Source organism: Microtus pennsylvanicus, chromosome 1 (assembly GCF_037038515.1).
Source record: "Microtus pennsylvanicus isolate mMicPen1 chromosome 1, mMicPen1.hap1, whole genome shotgun sequence".
Lineage (NCBI taxonomy): Eukaryota > Metazoa > Chordata > Mammalia > Rodentia > Cricetidae > Microtus > Microtus pennsylvanicus.
Genome location: NC_134579.1, coordinates 204,974,868 through 204,995,714, shown reverse-complemented (window position 1 = coordinate 204,995,714; position 20,847 = coordinate 204,974,868). Strand labels below are relative to the sequence as shown.

The 20,847-nt window shown below is 40.0% G+C and overlaps 1 protein-coding gene across 1 annotated transcript; it reads left to right on the top strand.

Annotated features, from left to right (window-relative positions):
* The first annotated feature begins 734 nt into the window (after window positions 1–734).
* LOC142842587 (retinoic acid early-inducible protein 1-epsilon-like) lies at window positions 735–19,342 on the top strand. The gene is made up of 6 exons (XM_075959291.1): window positions 735–768; window positions 1,079–1,215; window positions 11,177–11,434; window positions 11,702–11,977; window positions 15,365–15,529; window positions 18,221–19,342. The coding sequence occupies exons 2-6, from the start codon at window positions 1,122–1,124 to the stop codon at window positions 18,253–18,255; spliced, it is 828 nt and encodes a 275-aa protein (XP_075815406.1). The 5' UTR covers window positions 735–768; window positions 1,079–1,121; the 3' UTR covers window positions 18,256–19,342.
* Window positions 19,343–20,847: the final 1,505 nt, after the last annotated feature.

Sequence of the window (20,847 nt, the reverse complement as noted above, 5' to 3'; positions counted from 1 at the left end):
GAGACTTCTCAGACTCCATCTGTAGGTATGATTGTTTCACTCCTACTCAACACCACACTCAAACACTCACTTGAGGTTGTTTAACCGGCATTGAACTGTTAGCTCGGTGGATGCATGAATAGCTGGAGGGACACTATGGTTGTAAAAATCACTGAAGAGGAAATCTTAAGAAGACACTCTAGGCTGGAGTGCCGACAGCTTAGTTATTGAAGTGTTTGCCTTGCAAGCATGAGGACCTGAGCTTGGTTCTAGAACTCACCTTCCAAAAATTAAATTAAATTATAAGTCACCAGGTAGGTGCTGTGCACTTGGAAGTGAGTGCTGGAGAAGGAGATAGGCGGATCCCTGGGACCTGAAGAATGGTATGCAAGGAAACCTCTGCACTCCACACACACTTCCTGGAAGTCTTAGACTTCGGAGTTACCAGAAGTGCAGAGCGGTGCTTACAGTATGTACCTGCGTGTCTGTTTCAGAGAGGCCAGAATCTGAGAGGAGACCTAGGGACTTTTAAAAATAGAAATAAACAAGTAGGACTTGTCTTTCTTCTGAGGGTGAAGAATGTACAGGTTGGAGGAGGAGGTTCGGAAAGTTGTCTTGGTAACCAAGGAGGAAACAAAATCTCTGCCCTCCTCAGACTGGGCAGGGAGCCATCCTGTCCAGTCATCACCTACGTGTACTCACCTGATTCTCAGGCTATAAATGACCCCAGCCACGGCACCAGCTTTTAGCCTTCCACTTCCGCTGGTGACATTTTTGGAGCAGGTGCCGGTAAGTTCTGGGAAGCGACTTCTCGGGGCCTGGGAGGACCTGGGGACACAGGAGACCCCTGCCAGTCAGCTCATAGTCACGACCTCTGTTCACTGATGGTATTGGATAGAAAAGAATCACTGAGTTCCACAAAGAAGCAAGCAGAGCCCCAGGGACCCTGGAGTGCCCCCCCCCCAGGAGTTCGAGGAAAAGGTGGGGCTAGGCACTGAAATAGCAGGCATGACAAAGAGGAACTCACAGCCCTGGTTTGTGGAGAAATCTGCAGGCATCTCTACAAATTACTTATGCTTCCACTCCTCTCTCTCCAAAGCTCAAACCATGACTCCTGTCAGCCTGGAATGGAATAAGGATCCATGGCCTGGACTGCAGTAAACAATCTCAGTCATTATGCTCTGATTTTGTGTCTCCTCTTCCGGCTGAGCCGTCAAGGCACACCTCTCCCCTCCGGTGAGTTCCTGGGATTTGAATGGGGGAAGGGGCACTGGGAGTTAGGGTGGCGGCAAGGAATACTAGTCTTCCCTGTGGAACTGCTCCTGGCCCTCTTCAGTCAGTCTAAGGTACGTGGAGGAGCCCACGAGTAACAGAAATCAGTGGGACACGGGGGCTAGAGGAAATGGGACGTCAAGAAGGCAGATAGAAATCACTAAACAGAGAGCTGTGACCGGCTGTGAGGGCACACCTTGTGATCGCTCTAGGAAGTTAGCAAGGACAGTCTCCTGCACCCAGGCGTTGGGCATTATACGAACTATCTTCTCCATTCCTTACAATCCCTCAGGCATTCCCTGGGCTCTTTGCCCTTGAACATTAACAGCAGATCAGAACACCTACGGTCTCACAGTCCATATCCACACACTGCCCCTTTGTTTGTTTGTTCAGAGGCTGATTTCACTTTCTAACCCTAAGCAAGGATGACAATGACTCTTTCTTCCTTGGGCTCATGTCCTTATATGGTCTTTAACTACACTGAACTAGGATGACTTGTGTAGTAGACTTTAGATACAACAGAGATGCTGAAGTACTACTTCTAAGGCTAAGTTATTTTTAATTTTATGTGTGTGGGTGGTTTGGCTGCATGTATATCTATCTTTGCATTACATACATGTCTGGTGCTGGCAGAGACTAATTGTGAACTACCATGTAGGTGCTGAGATTAGAATCCTGGTCTTCTGGAGGAGGCAGCCAGAGCCTAGGCTAGGTTTTGCTGAATTTTCACATTATTCCTAAGATTTCTCTTTCAAGGAAAAACCAGATAGACGAAACTTGGATGTTTTTAGAGGGGTATTCTTCTACAGCCAGACCTTTCAGGACACAGTATGGAGGAAGTCTATACCATGATGGAGAGACTGGCAAAAGATGAACAGATCTTGATCTGAAGAAATATTGCTAGACTGAGTGAAGATAATTTAGAAAGAGAAAAGAAAAGCAGAACTCACTCTATACCACATGCTGTTGTAAAGAGAGCAAGCATACAAGGAGAGTGGGCCATGGGCTCCTGAGGGCAGTATCAGCCTAGAGAGGGAGGAGAGAGAGAGAGAGAGAGAGAGAGAGAGAGAGAGAGAGAGAGAGTCAGAGAGACAGAGACAGAGACAGAGAGACAGAGGGAAAAAGACAGAGAACAGACCTAGGAAAAGTAAGTCAGGAAGATGTACAATGGAGGATTATGACTCCTTGAGAAAGTTCTCCATGAAATCTCTTCATACCGTTTATTGTCTAGAAAGGTAGAGAGATAGGATATGAAAATACTCTTTATACATTCACATTGAGAGTAAACTCTGTAACTACAAAACAAGATTAAGTTTTACCAAAGTGATCCTAAAAGAGAAATTAAACCCACAAACCTCTTTACATATCAATTTTCCATATAACCACACAGTCTGAAAATATGTACAAGGCCAATTTTCATAATTTGATAATAGTTATAATTTGATTATATCTTAATATAATAGTCATAACAGGTAAATAGTCATAATTTGATTATATCTTAAATTCTTTTCACTGACATTGTTACTATTGACACTCAGTCTAGTCACTTGTAACATAGACTAATATTAGGGATGTTTTATGACTAATTAATACCAGTGCTAATTTTTCTTATAAGGGGATTAAAAATCAAAATAGATTTTGAAAATTATGCCTTTTCAATAAGATTTAGATGTCATTGTATGGACACCTAATTTTAAAAAAGAAACAGGATAGGTTCTCTCTCATATGTACCTTGTCTACAAAAAGTCACAATGTTGTAATGACCATATTTAAAAAACAATCAATAAAAATATCAATGTACTTTTCCATAAACTTTTTGTAAAGAAAGCTCCCCATATACAGACCTGCTGTGAAAAACAATACAAGTTATAATATCATTTCACCTAATTACAGTATTAGCTACATGCTTTTCATGAAGACTTAGCTTTGGCAGAAGAGGACAAAAAATTTACCAGTAGTAGAAAAGAAACTACTGCTTTTCTAAAGGTTAATTGGTGATATTTATCAGGATCCTAAAATAACAAAATATAAATTGAAGAATATACATATTGAGGCTGAAGAGGTAGTTCAGCAGTTAAGAGCATTGCCAGTCTTCCAAAATCCCACATTCAGTTCGCACACCCATTTTGGACAACTCACAACTGCCTGTGATTTTAGGGAATCCAACACTCATCTGGACTCTGCACAAACCTACACACACACATATACACTCATAATTAAAAGTGAAAATAAATCTTTTGAAAAGACTATGCATACCTAGTGTAATTAATTTACAAATCTTGAATATAGTTTCAAAAGAAGTGGATGCAGAAAGAGTTAGAAATCCCATTAGTCAGGTACCTGTCTTTAAACAAACACCAGAACTAAATATCTTATGGAGAAATTAGTTTCATTTGTGGAGTTGGAGGTCCTGACCCATCATCATTTGGCATCATTGCTTAGGGTTTATGATGAGACATCGTGGTGGGAATGTGGCAGGGAAAACGGCACTCTCCCAGTGGCTGGAATGGTAAGAGAATACAAGAAGGAGGAACGGTACCCGAATCCTTTTTAAAGATATGCAAAGCCATGTAAATATTTCCTACCTCTTAAAGGTTCTGTCATTCACTAAAGCCCCAACAAAAGGGCTAATAGCATTTCAGCTCTATGGCATAAACCTGAGAAACTTATATTCCTAAAAGAAATGGCTTATTTGTTATCTTAGATGCTTCTGTCCATTATCAGTTGGCCCTAGTGCTTTGCACTTTGGTTGGCATATCATGATGGTTTAGATGTAAAAACGTCACCTGGAAAGTCTAATCTTAAAAGCTTATTCCCCAATAGAACAATGTTCAGAGTGGGACCCAAAAATTGGGTCATGACTGTTGGATAAATCCTCTTGAAGGATTTATGACTTTATGGGTGAGAATTAGTCATTAGCTGAATGTCACTCAGACCTGCCCGTCCTCCTCACATGTTCTCATGGTAGTAGCCTAAGACCCTTCCTTCAGGTCAAGGGGTAAGAATGCTTCCAAACTGAAGTTCCTTAATAAATAGAGAGCCACCTGGCACACATGTTACAAGTGTATCTTCTTGGGCTCCTTCAGGGACTCTAAGCTTCCAAATGCCAAGGGAAACACCCTTGTTGGTGTCCTGCCTCAGAGAGCAAGACTACAAATAGAGCTTGTCACTTATTTTCTTTCTGACCTGTACCTAACTGTCTAGGGGGAAGGCTTCCCTGTATGACCACAAATTCCATCCCACTCAAACATTCTATACATACTCACATTCAAGCAGAGTCCCAGCTTTTAAAGCTAAGCAAAAGGATGTTCTGGTTCACTTATTCTTATTAGCGTGTGGATACCACCAAGAAAGCACCAACAAGGTTTCACTCCTCACAGCTGTCACATCCATGGAAAAGCCCAGCCACTGCAGAAGTACTAAATTGAAAAACTGAGCTTAGAGACATCCCCAGGAGTCCAAGGAGCCATTCTGAGCTGTCTGATACAGGTAGAAGTCTAATAATGCTGTAAATGTGTGTATTTTTCTTCTAATTTTAGAAAGAGAAGAGAGTATTTTGGACAATATTCTTGACAAAGGCAATGTGAACAGCATTTGTCAAACACGGTAGAGAAATTTCTCACTAAATTTTAAAAGGGATAGCCAGGTAGTATTAACAGAACTGAACTGATGTTAAGGGGGAAGAGAGAGAGAGAGAGAGAGTGAAAGAGAGAGAGAGAGAGAGAGAGAGAGAGAGAGAGAGAGAGAGAGAGAGAGAGAGAGAGAGAGAGATATTCCTCTAGGCCAGAGATCTTGAATAGCCTCCCAGATGATTATCTGGGAGAAATTCTGTATATGCTTAACCTATAAAACTGGCTACCACTTTGAGAATACAACCACTGTTTCCATGGTGCTCTGGCCCCAACTTCCCCTAAGTACAGGTACTCCAAAACTGCCAGTGTTAATTTCATTGGTCCTCCTTCAGAATTCCTTGAGCCTGCTTCATCAATGTACAGCCCATCATTAACCCAGCTCCTAACTGGATTTTTCTTGGAGATACTGTTGCCCTTTTAATCATTATCTACTTTAATGTTTAGGCTTTGTTTAACTTTTGTTCATAACCAGAACAATAGTTCTGAGGCTGAAGAAGGTTTGTGCTCTTGTCTATCAAATCTTTTATTGAAGTGAGAAAGAATCTATGTCATTTTTAAGATGAATGAGTTAGAAAATATTGAGGATATAGAACAATGAAAAGTAGATTTTGAGGGGGAATCAAAGAGGTGGAAATCAAAGCGGTAGACTGTTGAAGAGGCAGGTAGAAGAAAGATTGAGGAAGCTGGTCAAAAAAGGAACAGATTTCCCAGCAATCTTGTTCACACCGTAGAGGTACCTAAAGAGACAGAGGGAACCTGTTTTTTTGTTGGTTTTTTTTTGTTTGCATCTCCTTTCCTATTTTTTTAATTGGGTAATTATATTGCATGCTTGATAAATTTTATTCTATCAAAACTTTCAACTTTATATCTTAGTACTCACACAAACAGTGGAGCGCATATATATATAAATGTGTGTGTGTGTGTGTCACCACTGCTATCCCGTTCCTTTGCACAATCTACATAATGCTCCTGTGTATGACACTACATATTTTCTTTTGTTGGTAGTAAAAACCTGGAAGTCCATGTTTTCCCCATTTACCTAAGTTCTGCTCCATCAACAGGCTAAGTCAGTTTCTTTATTCATTAACCAATAAAAGCAACACATAGACAGAAGGACCTATCAGACCATATCTATCTATCTATCTATCTATCTATCTATCTATCTATCTATCTATCTATCTATCTCTATCATCTATCTATTATGTAGCAGGATCACATTATGTACCTCAAGCTGGCTTTAATTTTTAGCAGTCCCTTTATTCAACCTCCTTAAGGACACTAATTGCAGGCTTCTCACCAAATCAAGTTTCATTTCTAACTTGATTTATGAAAAAAATCTAGCTCACTTCCAGACTCTGCCCTTTAAAGACTCATACAATATTTTATCCCTAAAAGGGCTTCAATTTTTCCTCTTAGGGCCAGAGGCCATATTATAGCAAGCCTGTGCCCTCTCACCCACAGAACCCAAAGCAGGTTTCCCACCCTCCAGTAGTCAACCTCAGTAAAATGTTTGGGGAGGCTGAGGGTAGAGGTTTTTTTTTATATGCTTGTTTGGTTTTGTTTGTTTTTTCTAGAATGGATTTTTTATGTAGCCTTGACTGTCTTGGAACACACTCTGTAGACCAGGCTCGTATAGAAAGAGTTTTTCTGTCTCATCAGTCAGTCTCCAAATAACCACAGAGAGTCTTATTATTAATTGTACATGCTATCCCAATAGCTCAGCCTTATTACTAACTCTTACATTTTAAGTTAACCCATATTTCTTATCTGTGCTCTGCCACATAGCAGTCTCTTGATTAACATGGCATATTCATCCCCTGCTCCCTCTGTATCTGGCTTGTGACTCTCTGACTCTACTTTTCTTCTTCCCAGTATCCTTAGTCTGGTTTTCCCATCTAACTTTACCTTGTCCAGCTATTGGCCAGTAACAGAATAGCTTACACAGTGCAAAAGAATATTCCACATTTCCTCCTTTTTGTTTAATTAAAAGGGAAGGTTTTAATTTTATCATAGTAAAATTATATAGAACAGAACAGTTTTTAAGTAAGAATTAAAGTTATAATATCTAGTCCATTTGTATTTGACAAAATTAGAGAAAATATTCTATTATCTATCTTACCTTTATGAATCTAAAGTTTTATACCTGATTTATCTTTTATCATAACTAAGGAAAATTTAAGTCTAATTAACTCTCTCAAAGACCCCGGAAGAATGAAAGGTTATCTGATAACAGGAACATCTGGCTGTCTATACAGTCATCCAAAGTTCTTCTATAACATTGGGACATCCATCTTTAGCCTACAGGCCTAGTATACCTACCTACCTGACAAACTTTTTTTTTTTTTGGCAAAGAATGGCAATTGCATTCTTTATGTTTTGCTGGTTCAGTTTGGACAGTTTACTGTCAATAATTGAGGCAAGGGCAGTTTTTTCCCAAATGTCTAGCTTTTGCCATAAAGAAAACAAACTCCATATGGAGTTTTTCAATGCACATCATTTTCTTTCTTTTTTATTATTTATTATTTATTTATTTATTTTTGCACATCATTTTCTATTGAAGTAAATGGATGCTGTCAGGAGCAGACAAGTCTCACTGTTAAGAAAAGCCTTATGGCCGGGCGGTGGTGGCACACGCCTTTAATCCCAGCACTCAGGAGGCAGAGGCAGGCAGATCTCTGGGAGTTCGAGGCCAGCCTGGTCTACAAGAGCTAGTTCCGGGACAGGCACCAAAGCTACAGAAAAACCCTGTCTAGAAAAACCAAAAAGAAAAAAAGAAAAAAAAAGAAAAGGCTTATGTTATTAAAATATTTTAAATACCACATTCTGTAGGTGTTTGAAGTGTTTGAAGACCATCCATCTATCTAAATATATTTGTTTAACCTTATAAACATACCTAATATGAGTATAAATTTGTTTATTATAGATGACTTATAACTTTTATTTCTTAACTATACATTATATTTTTAAATGAGCTGCATAAGTACAATTCCCCAAACAAGAGTAGAAAAATACATACACTATAATAGAAATAGCATTTGTATCCAAAACTAAATCTATACCAATGTAAAATATTTGAGATTAATAGTTGTTTCTTAGATTAAAGTAGATTCAATAATTTACCCTCTTATCCCATCATTTCTATATTTAACTTCATTTCTTACTTTTTTATTTTTGACTATGGCCAATAACAATTTGCAACCAAGGCCTCTTGAATGATAACAAACATCCATAGCCAGTATTTTGGGAATGTGGGCATCTTTGCCTAGGCTATTTCCTGTGGTTTGTGGGTGCTGGTATTTTGGGGGTAACCCTGAGAAAATTGGAATAGTCTTGGCTTGAGTAGTCTGTGGAGATGGATCATCTCAACCAGAAGCCTTGAAAATGCTTTAGGTGTAAAATTCTGAGAAGACTGTAACAGAGGTGTTATGAGATGTTGGATCATCTGGGCCATCCATTCTTATTGGTGTCTGATCTCCTTGTTGTGAAAATATATAAACTTCTAAAGATCATGTACATATCTGTATTAATACAAATATAGACTGTGTTGTACCCAAATTAGTCAAAGATGGTTTTTTTATGTTTGAGCAGGTAAAATATGTTATGTGCCTGGTAATTCTTCTAAGTTTATTTTTTTTATGTCTTTAACCAGGATTTAAGGGGGGAACTCTCCCAATCAAAGCTGAGTGTCTTCAACCCAGAATTAATCTACAGCTTCTAATTTTCTGTGAAAATAAAAGCATAACCTCTTCCTCAAAGCAGCGTACCTTTTGGTTTAAATTTAGAAGTCAAGATATTTTTAAAATATATGGATTGATTTAATCTAGCAGTTTGCTTAATCCAATGTCTCTTAGCAGTTATTGCTCATTTATTAGCAGTCGAAAAGTTAAAAACAACACAATAGCATACAGGATACAGACTTTTTGTGTATTTTCCATCTTTGTGTGCATTTTTAAAATATTATTTTACTCTTTATGTGTTTCTTTTATATATTACTTTATTTCTCTTTTAAGGACTTTATTTTTAAAAAATATGTATACACATACATATGTATACACAAACACATATATACAATCATATGTATGTATAAATAAATAAATATATATATGACTTCTATATCCCTTTTCTTTTTTCTCCCAAGTCTTTGTATATTTTTAAACACACTGTAACACATTTAGAGGGTTTTTTTTTTCCATCTGGATCGGTCTTTACAGAGTATCTAAAATCCTTTTTGTTTTCATGAGCAAACCCCCAAACCTACCACAGAACTAAGTCTCTGGCATGTCTCACATTGGTTGCTCAAGCCTGCAGGCAGCAGCTGGGAGATATCTCTCTGAACCATGGCCAGTATAAGAGACAGTGGGACTATACCATGTGACTTAGTTCATGCCATAATGGAAGCTGCCAGAAGATGGTTCTCTATACTGTAGTCATCATGAGGGACATGAGATTAGGAAGCCGAGTTTGTCCATTTTTGTGAATTTATAACCCCTTTTAAGCTTTCTCAGTTCTTATGTGGATATAAGTGTACCACATTGGAATGCCATTTGTAGGTGGAGCTCCTCTGTCTAACAGTCAGTTCCTAAATAACCACAGAGAGTCTTATTATTACTTATAATTGCTAGGCCAATAGCTCAGGCTTATTAACTTGATAATACATTTCAAATTAACCTATATTTCCTATCTATGCTCTACCGCATGGAAGTACATTTATTATCCTGGCATGTTTATCTTCTGTCTCTGTATCTAATTGGTGACTCTCTCTGAAAGTGCCCTTCTTCCCAGCATCCTTAGACTTATTTCCCCACCTAACCTTATCCTGTCCAGCTATTTGCCAGCAAGTTCCTTTATTAAACCAATCAGAGCATTATTTACACAGTGTAAAGGAATATTCCACAGACTGGAATATTCTCACAAAGATCTGCTGTCATCTGCCTCCTGGGGACTAGGATTAGAGGCATTGGACTACCACTACCCTGTGAGAGATTTTTTTTAACATCATCCTTTTCATTTCTTAGTGTAATTTATTACAAATTTCTATAAATTCTTTTAACAATTTTTAAATTTAGACTTCAGTGCTCACACACACACACACACAAGAGAGTACATATGTATATCCTCATTAGGTCTTGCCTGTTTGCTTGTTTATGAAGTCTTCTGTTGTAGGAGGCTGCTTATGTGTTTCCAGCTTCCCAGACCTGAAATTATCACTCAGAAACTGTGTTAATTAAATCACTCCTTGGCCAATCACTTAAGTGCATGTCTAGCTAACTCTTATATCTAGAATTAACTCATTTCCATTATTTTATATTTTACCAAGAGGCCTTTGGCCTACCGGCAAGATTCTGCTGCATCTGTCCCCAGCAGCAGCTGTATGACGTCTCCTTGACTCCACCTTCTTTCTTCCAGAATTCAGTTTAGTTTACCCCACCTAGCTCTACTCTGCCCTATCAAGCCAAGCCAGTTTCTTTATTCATTAACCAATAAAAGCAGCACATATACAGAATGACTTCCCACACCAGTCTCTGAACAGAACAGCTATAGGACACTGTGTCTTCTGTTGCTGTTAATGAAAGTCAGGGAGACCATAAGTGGGCCATAGTGTACTGGGAAACTTTACACTGTGTAAATTACACTGTGATTTGTTTAATAAATGAGCTGACTGGCCAATAGCTGGACAGGATAAGGTTAGGCAGGAAACTACTGCCTGAGGAAGGGGAGAGAGATTGGGGCTTCGAGCAGGTCACAAACAGAGATCTCTTATTGAGAATGAGTTAAGAGTACAGTTTTACATGGGAGATTCTGGCCTCTGATGCCCAACATCGTTGTGTAAAGTGGCCTAGTGGGTACACACATGAGTACTGTGCTCACAGGTGACAGCTCCCCTCCCATGCCAATTCGCAACAAAACTCCAGGAGGCTTTTCCTGAATTCCCAGGCTCCATACTAAATTTACAACATGTTCTATGATGCCTCCTTTCCCTGTGTGTTCAGTATTTTCAGTCCTAGGAACAGATACTATCTGACAGATTTTATTACTCAACACTTGATTAAAGTCACTAAAAGTACTTGTGAGATAAATTCCTCTGGTGACAGGGTATATATCTGAGGGGTCCTACCACCCTCAGACAGTCAAAGATGGCCCAGAAGTAAGGATTCAGAAGCTGGTGGACATCTTTACTAGATACTTCTCTTCCTGCCCTTTTGCCTGCTGGAGGGATTCTGGGTGTCAGAGAACAATGGTTCCTATGACTTTCTGCCCCCACTTTGTAGCTCACTTGCATGTTTCTTTCACAGATACTCACAGTTTTAGTTGCAACTTCACTATCAAGTCTCAGACCAAAGATGGAGAGCACTGGTGTCAAGTACACTGCTCAGTGGATGGAGTGCCTTTTTATCGGTATAGTGACAACAAAGCCATGGATTTGAGTAATCTAGAAATGGAGGTAAATGCTCCTAAAAAATGTGCAGATTTGTCCCAAAAACTAAAATACACCGGAGAAGAGTTGAGGAAGCAACTACTTACTATAGAACAAGAAGCAGTCCTCACCAGGGGTAAGTATAGGACAGTTTGCAAAGACAGAGGGTATCATTAAGAAACATGAAGGCTAGAGCCCGTGTAGGGATGGGGTTATGGTTGTATTTGCATGGAATTACTGTTCCAGGCTTGAAATACTTGGTACCCAATGGGTAAGAAATGACAAGCCAGTCAGGAAAGAATACAGTTATCTGAATCATGTGAAGAAAAACTTGACTTGACCTTGGGGGGGGGGATGGTGGCTCTATAAATAGGGAGATGATGGTTTTGTGTGTCATTTGCAGATCATCACACCTTGCAGGTCACCATGGAATCGCAATATAAACAAGAACAACACATTGATACCTCCTGGGAGTTTACCATTGATGGAGAGACCTACTTCCGCTTTAATCACTTTAATTCAAAGACCAAGAAATGGGAAGTGATTCACGTTAATTCCACAGGTATCATAGAGAATTGGGCAAAAAACACAGAACTAGCACAAGATCTAGCAACACTCGCCATGGGAGATTCCCGTCAATGCCTCAAGGAATTCTTAGAGCACTGGGAAGAAATGCCAAGTAAGTAGTTAGGTGAATTGTCACAAGAAAACCTCCACAGGGCAGGAAAGGCATGGCAGTTCTCTCTCTTTTTTTTTAATTAATTAATTTATTAAGGATTTCTGCCTCCTCCCCGCAACCGCCTCCCATTTCCCTCCCCCTCCCCCGATCAAGTCACCCTCCCTCATCTGCTCGAAGAGCAATCAGGGTTCCCTGACCTGTGGGAAGCCCAAGGACCGCCCACCTCTATCCAGGTCTCCTAAGGTGAGCATCCAAACTGCCTAGGCTCCCCCAAAGCCAGTAGGTGCAGTAGGATCAAAAACCCACTGCGATTGTTCTTGAGTTCTCAGTATTCCTCATTGTCCTCTATGTTCAGCTAGTCCGGATTTATCCCATGCTTTTTCAGACCCAGGCCAGCTGGCCTTGGTGAGTTCCCGATAGAACATCCCCATTGTCTCAGTGTGTGGGTGCACCCCTCGCGGTCCTGAGGTCCTTGCTCGTGCTCCGTCTCCTTCTGCTCCTGATTTGGACCTTGAGATTTCTGTCCCGTGCTCCTCTGTCTCTGTCTCCTTTCATCGCCTGATGAAGGTTAATATTCATGAGGATGCCTATGTGTTTGTCTTTGGGTTCACCTTCTTATTTAGCTTCTCTAGGAACATGCATTATAAGCTCAATGTCCTTTATTTATGGCTAGAAACCAAATATGAGTGAGTACATCCCATGTTCCTCTTTTTGGGTCTGGCTTACCTCACTCAGGATAGTGTTTTCTATTTCCATCCATTTGTATGCAAAATTCAAGAAGTCCTTGTTTTTTACTGCTGAGTAATACTCTAATATGTATATATTCCATACTTTCTTCATCCATTCTTCCGTTGAAGGGCATCTAGGTTGTTTCCAGGTTCTGGCTATTACAAACAATGCTGCCATGAACATAGTTGAGCATATACTTTTGCTGTATGATAGGGCCTCTCTTGGGTATATTCCCAAGAGTGGTATTGCTGGATCCAGGGGTAGGTTGATCCCGAATTTCCTGAGAAACCGAAACACTGCTTTCCAGAGTGGTTGCACAAGTTTGCATTCCCACCAGCAATGGGTGAGTGTACCCCTTTCTCCACAACCTCTCCAGCAAAGGCTATCATTGGTGTTTTTTATTTTAGCCATTCTGACAGGTGTAAGATGGTATCTTAAAGTTGTCTTGATTTGCATTTCCCTGATCGCTAGGGAAGTTGAGCATGACCTTAAGTGTCTTTTGGCCATTTGAAGTTCTTCTGTTGAGAATTCTCTGTTCAGCTCAGTGCCCCATTTTATAATTGGATTGATTAGCCTTTTACGGTCTAGTTTCTTGATTTCTTTATATATTTTGGAGATCAGACCTTTGTCAGTTGCGGGGTTGGTGAAAATCTTCTCCTAGTAAGTGGGTTGCCTTTTTGTCTTAGTGACAGTGTCCTTTGCTTTACAGAAGCTTCTCAGCCTCAGGAGGTCCCATTTATTCAATGATGCCCTTAGTGTCTGTGCTGCTGGGGTTATACGTAGGAAGTGGTCTCCTGTGCCCATGTGCTGTAGAGTACTTCCCACTTCCTCTTCTATCAGGTTCAGTGTGTTCGGACTGATATTGAGGTCTTTAATCCATTTGGACTTGAGTTTTGTGCATGGTGATAGATATGGATCTATTTTCATTCTTTTACAGATTGACATCCAGTTTTGCCAGCACAATTTGTTGAAAATGCTGTCTTTTTTCCATTGTATACTTTTAGCTCCTTTATCGAAAATCAGGTGTTCTTAGGTTTGTGGGTTAAAGTCAGGGTCTTCTATTCGATTCCATTGGTCGACTTCTCTGTTTTTACGCCAATACCAGGCTGTTTTCAATACTGTAGCTCTATAATAGAGTTTGAAGTCAGGGATGGTAATGCTTCCAGACAATCCTTTATTGTATAAGATTGTTCTGGCTATCCTGGGTTTTTTGTTCTTCCATATAAAGTTGATTATTGTCTTCTCCAGATCTGTGAAGAATTTTGATGGGATTTTGATGGGGATTGCATTGAACCTATAGTTTGCTTTTGGTAGAATTGCCATTTTTACTATGTTGATCCTCCCAATCCAAGAGCAAGGGAGGTCCTTCCATTTTCTGGTGTCTTCTTCAATTTCTTTCTTCAAAGACTTAAAGTTCTTGTCAAATAGGTCTTTCACTTCCTTGGTCAAGGTTACCCCAAGATATTTTATGCTATTTGTGGCTATCGTGAAAGGTGATGCTTCTCTGATTTCCCTCTCTGCTTCCTTATCCTTAGTGTATAGGAAGGCAACTGATTTTTTTGGAGTTGATCTTGTATCCTGCCACATTACTAAAGGTGTTTATCAGCTGTAGGAGTTCTTTGGTAGAATTTTTGGGGTCACTTATGTATACTATCATATCATCAGCAAATAATGAAAGCTTAACTTCTTCCTTTCCAATACAAATCCCCTTGATCTCCTTGTGTTGTCTTATTGCTATTGCTAGAACTTCAAGCACTATATTGAAGAGGTATTGAGAGAGTGGACAGCCTTGTCGTGTTCCTGATTTTAGTGGGATGGCTTTGAGTTTTTCTCCGTTCAATTTAATGTTAGCTGTTGGCTTGCTGTAAATAGCTTTTATTATATTTAGGTAGGATCCTTGTATCCCTATTTTCTCCAAGACCTTTATCATAAAGGGGTGTTGAATTTTGTCGAATGCTTTTTCAGCATGTAATGAAATGATCATATGGTTTTTTTTTCTTTCAGTTTATTTATATGGTGGATTACATTGATAGATTTTCGTATGTTGAACCAGCCCTATGGCAGTTCTCTTGAAAAGTCTAATGACTTCCCTATGTGGATGTCAGCATGTGTGCATAGTGGAAGATTTGATAGACTGAGTGAGTGATTTCTTGATGATCTTCCTTCCTGGGAAGCCATTGATTAGCAGAAGGATCTCTCTTCCCATCTGACCTCCCAATGTTTCTCATTAACTCTTAACCAATGACCCAGGCACTACATGGCCTGCTAATGGGTCGCAAGTCCTTAAGTATCACTGTATGACTGCAGAAACTCCCAGTCTTTTCTGCCTCACTTATAGCTGCCTTTCCTCCAGCTCCCCATCACTTTGAAAGGCTTCACTATCTTTCTCTGGCACAATTAAATGCCAGCAATTGCCCTAACATCCAGAAAGTTTTACATACAGTAAATATGTCATATTGTTTGATGGATTAATGGATCTTTTCATTCTTTGGTAATAAAATAAACCCTGCAAGGGCATCATCCACACAGCTCTACCACTCTCTCTACTCGGGAATTATAAAGTTATTACATGAGGCCTTTGGGCCGTCTGGGAAGAGAACATGCTGATGCAAGGTGTGTTTTTATCTTAATACAGAATTTTCCTAATTTTTTTTAAAGGATCAACATCAAGGGCCCCAGATATCACCCAGCTTCCACCTGTCATCCAGTTTCCACCTACCATGGATTCCAACAAGCTTCAGTATGAGAAAGTATTTATCTCCATGACAGTCATTGCCTTCTTATTAGTTGGGATATTTGTGACGAGATGTTGTACCCAAGAAGGTAAGATGCAGGTTGGGGTCTCACTCTGGTTCTTGGTAGGGTTAGTCTGCTGAAGACTTGGAACAAGTGTTCCACTGGCTATGGGGGATGTGAATTCTGGTCTTCATGCTTCCATAGCAAGGTCCTTACCCATTGAGCAATCTTACCTTCCCCCAACAGTGACATTTAGACTAGTCTAGCTGAAAGTTCCATATACTTAGTGTTCTGCTCAGACACTAAGTATACTAAATGAAACAAGCTTGCAAATGCCTCACTTGCATGTGCCACCACCATGACACTTGCCATGTACTCATTCCAGAAACATTTGCAAGGTTATTTTCACACAATTAATTAGGACTCTCAATTTTATTCTTTCTGTCTTATTTCCCCCCATGCATGACTGCTGATATTTTTATTTAAAGAGAAAGTGAGTTAGGAACGTTTTCATAGTGGTTTAGTGGGATTTGACTCTGCGATCAAACCTTTTCATTGATACTGAGAGGCAGGAAGCACAAGCTGACTGTGGTGACTCACTAAATACCACGACACAAGAACATTTTGAAGACACATGTGGAATAACATGGAGAGTAGTACGTGCCAGGGACCTGCCCAGCAGAAAGGATGCAATGAAATATAGCTGTAAACAGAAATGGAAAGTACTGCCCCAAGATCAGAATCACAAACCCAAGAGGTTATACAGTTTCCAGATACCACTCAGTTTCCATATAAGGAAAGATTTATCATCTTAAGAGTCACTGACCCAGTCATTATGGTGTTTACATAGCTGAGAAGAAGTGAAACACTATAGGAGGTGAGGAACAGGCAGGCCATTGGCACCTGGTGAGGTCCATTGAACTTAGAGCCGATAAGTAGCTCACATAGATGCATGAAATCCTCTCCTAGTATCCGTCCTGGGCATTGCAATTGCCCTAGTAAAGTTCTCATGTTTTGAATCTATTCATTTCACAGCATAAGAACAAGAACTTGGGGAGTCAGTTCTTTCATCTTTACTTGTTGTTCCAGGGAGTCAGCTCAGGTTACCACGTTTGTAAACATCAGCTCTTTAGCCTCAGAGCCATCTCACTAACCCCAGAACAAGGAGTGGCCACAAGTTGTGGTGTGCTATGGCATAGCAGGGTGACCACAGGGACACTGCTCCACAGTTCTGTTCAGTATTAAGATGCCCAAAAGATACTTAATAAAGATATTTCTCAACTCAATTTACCTGTTCTGTCCTTAAACATTTAAAGTTCAGTTTTCTTTACCTAAGAACATGATTGTATAAGTAGCAGGAGTGAGGAAGGAAGTAGAGGAGGGAGCATATAAAAGCTTTCCAGAATGTAAATTATTTAGAATTTACATCTGATGGTAGCCATTTAAGGACCTACAAGACTCTGTTCCTTGCTCTAGTGTTTCCATTGTAACACCATATGTTTTTACCAAAACACTATTAGCGCAATTTATATTAAATTTGTGGTAGAGTGTCTGATGGACATAGGGGCATATAGCTAGAATCCCAGCACTTGGGAAGTGGAGGCAGGAGGATCAGGAATAAAAGGCCATTTTTGATTGTGTAGTGAGTTTGAAGCCAGTTCAGTCTACAAGAAGAGACATGATCTCAGTGTAAGAAAGAGGACGATTAGGAATTATTATTATCATTTATTATTATTATCATCACTATTATCATCATAATTGTTATTGCATGGGCTTATGTCCAGATAAAATGCTTATTGGAGAAAAGCAACAAATATTGTGCCTGCGCCATACTCTGTGTATTAGTAGCTATAGGTTTATGATAGTACTTAAGATGAACAGAATAGACAAATATTATTTAAGAGGTGGCACAGTAGTACATACCTAGAATTATAGCACTCAGGAGACTGAGGCAAAAGAATCATCAAGTTCAAGGCCAGCCTCAATTGCATGGTGAGATCCTGACAAAGTAAACAGTCAATCAATCAAAACAAAAAAGAACCTAGTCTCATTTGATCAATGTATTTTGCTAGGCTTCAGTGCACACGGAACTACGATGTTAATATTTGTGTCCTTTGGAACTGAAATGACCTGTTTAAAAAACGAAAGCTAAGATCATTTTCAACACTGTCGTGATTAGATTTTGCCATATGCAGTCTAGAGCAAGACTCCGATTTTCATTTATTATTTCAAAAAATTCCCTATAAGCGTAAGTAAAAAGATTTATATCTAATATCAGTTAACACAAAGCTCTGTGCTTTATTTAGCTGTTTTATTTTTGAGTAGGTATAATTATTTCAAGATAACACTTTTATAATGCTATGGACTCTAGATACTGTGCACACACTTGTAATCATAGGACTTGAGAAGCTGAGGTAAAAGCCTGGGGTACACAGGAAGTTCCAAGCAAGCTTGGATCACAAAGTAAAACCTTTACTCAAAAGAACCATAAAAACACATTAAAAGTAAAGTAAAAGGCCATCAGAACCAGAAACATAGCTATTTGGTTGACTTTTCACCTGCATTGGTTTTATTTGGTCTCTTTAAATATATTTCAAACCCTTATTTTCATTTGAAGGAGAAAATGGTAGGTTTGAAATAAATGCATCAAAAGAGGGGAAAAAAAGCCCTGGGAAGCTGAGCTGCAGTCTGTGAAGCGGGGAGAAGAGTCCTCCTGAGATGGAGTAGGATGCAGATGTGCAGGAGCCCCCTGTAACTGACACCCCTTTTCATCACTAGGTGCTTTCCATGCTGCTCCTCAGCATCCTCTGTAATCTGATCTGCAGTCATCAACAGCTGCCTCTGGTACTTCTCTGGAACAATCACAGCCAGAAAAGAAACCTTCTGATGGTGTTGGTAATCTGCCATTTCACTTCTAACTAAACGTGATGTGAAATACTAAAGTTGACTGTCTCCTTGCCTTCTCTATCACTTCATCAGGGAACAGGCATTGTCAACAGCGACTCCATCTTGCTTGGTTCCTGTTCCCTTTCCCATTCATAGACTATGACCTTGGGGAGACCTCGCTGTACCCTGCTCTAGGTTACTCCTTATTGTGTGAAATGATGGCTTTCAGACTGGGTCTTGCCCAAGGTGTATCCATTTTATAAGCAACAAATTGATTCCTGGGCATCTCCATAACATAGACATGCCTTCCGTCCAGCACCACCCAAAGGCAAAGCCAGATAAACGCCTTATTTCTAAAAGTGAAACAACATCACTTAAAGTTATGTCAACATCAATTAGACACATGAAAATGAGAACATAACAAAACCATATCTGTGCTGGATATTTTCATGTCAACTTGACACACACTAGAGTTATATAAAAGGAGGGAACCTCAGTTGAGATAATGTTTCTATATGATTTGGCTGTAGGGCATTTTCTTAATCAGTCTTTGATAGCAGAGGGCCCATCCCATCCCATTGTGGGTGGCCATTGTGGGTGGAGTGATCCCTGAGCTAGTGGTCCTGGGCTCTATAAGAAAGCAACAGAGCAAGTCATAAAGAGCAAGTCAATAAGCTGCGTTCTCCCATGGCCTCTGCATCAGCCCTGCATCCAGGTTCCTGCCCTTTTTGAGTTTCTGTTTTAGTTTCCTTCTCTGATGAATTACAATGTAAAAGTGCAAACCAAACAAATTCTTTCCTCCCCAACAAGCTTTTTGTTATGGTGTTTCATCCCAGGAACAGAAAATCTGAGTAAGATAAATATAATGGCTGGAGAGATGGCTCAGAGGTTAAGGGCACTGGCTGCTCTTTTAGAGGTCCTGAATTCAATTCACAGCAACCACATGGTGGCTCACAACCATCTATAATGAGATCTCGTGCCCTCTTCTGGTCTGCAGGCATACATGCAGGCCAGGGACTGTATATAATAAATAAATAAATAAATAAATAAATAAATAAATAAATAAATAAATAAATTGTCCCGCGCTACCGTCTCGCCAGCAAGAACGACGCGGCACATTCAGGATCCTTCTGCAGAAAAGCTTTATGCGTCTTGAGAGGGAGAGCATAAGCTTACAGAGCAAAGACCTCAAGGGTCGAAAACCCGGCCCTTATATAGCTTAACAGTCCTGGCCTCTGACGTGTCAAACTCTGACTGGCTGCAGCCTGTCAAACCCTATGACGCCACGGGAGAGGCAAAGAGCAAGGGATGGAAAGTTACCATGTGCATGCGCACTGGCTTGACAAAGTAAACTGTCATTTACCGTGCACATGCGCACCGGCTTGATTACAGTGGTGGTGCTGATGGTCAGCGCCATTTTGCAATGGAGTATGTGGGAATGGCTCCCCACAATAAATAAATAAATCTTTTAAAAAAAAGACATCTAAAAAAAATCAGACCTGACATATTTTCAAATATCTTAAATTGAAGGAGGATCAACACCTTCATCTGGTCTCACAAGCAGAGCACACCTGTAACAGGCTTTTGGGGGGGGGCAGATACCACGAGCTCCCAAATCATGACACGGAGACCTTATTGTTAGCTATGAATACTTGATCATATCTTCTGGTTGTTTCTTGCTATCTCTTATAAATTAAATTAGCTTGTTTCTCTTCATCTATGTATTGTCTTGGGGACTTTTGCCTTTCTTTCTTCCTGTATATCTTACTTTCTGGTTGTCTCCATGACTAGCTAGCTTCCTGGATTTTGACCTTTGGTGAGTACCTCTCATTCTTTCTACTTCTCTTCTCTCCTTTTTCTGAGCCTACATTTCTCCTCCTAGATATTCTTTCTGTCTACCATCTCACCTATCCCTCTTTTGCCAAGCTATTGATCACTCACCTATTTATTAGACCTTACCTTAGGCAGGAAAGGAAAACATCAACACATATTTATATAATTAAACAAATGAAGCATAAACAAATGTAACACATCTTCACATAGTTAAAATAATATGCACAACACAACCTAACACGACAATGCTGATGCTCACCACCAACCTCACCACAAACTCCCATACATGTACCAAGAGACAAACAAGCAGAGAACTGATTGTCCCCTGTGCTTCAGCTCAGTGCTATCACATGCTTCTGTTCCTACCCATGTAGTCCAGTCATCCTGACTCTGTCCCTCCCCTCCCCTCCCCATCCCATAGTCCTGACTTCGCCCCCTGCAGCTCCAATCAACCCTGAACCTGGCTAAGCCCTGTTAGTCTGCAGCTCTCCAGCTGGCTCCTTGATATCTTATCCGGACAGCTGCATCTGAACCAATCTCTGCCTCTGTGCTGAGTGAAGCCTCTGTATGTGGATTCCTTAATTCTTTTACAGCCATTCCATGACCTACACACATATATCACATACTTGAACATACACACACACATGATAGCCATTCCATAAACTATACATCACATACATGCAAAT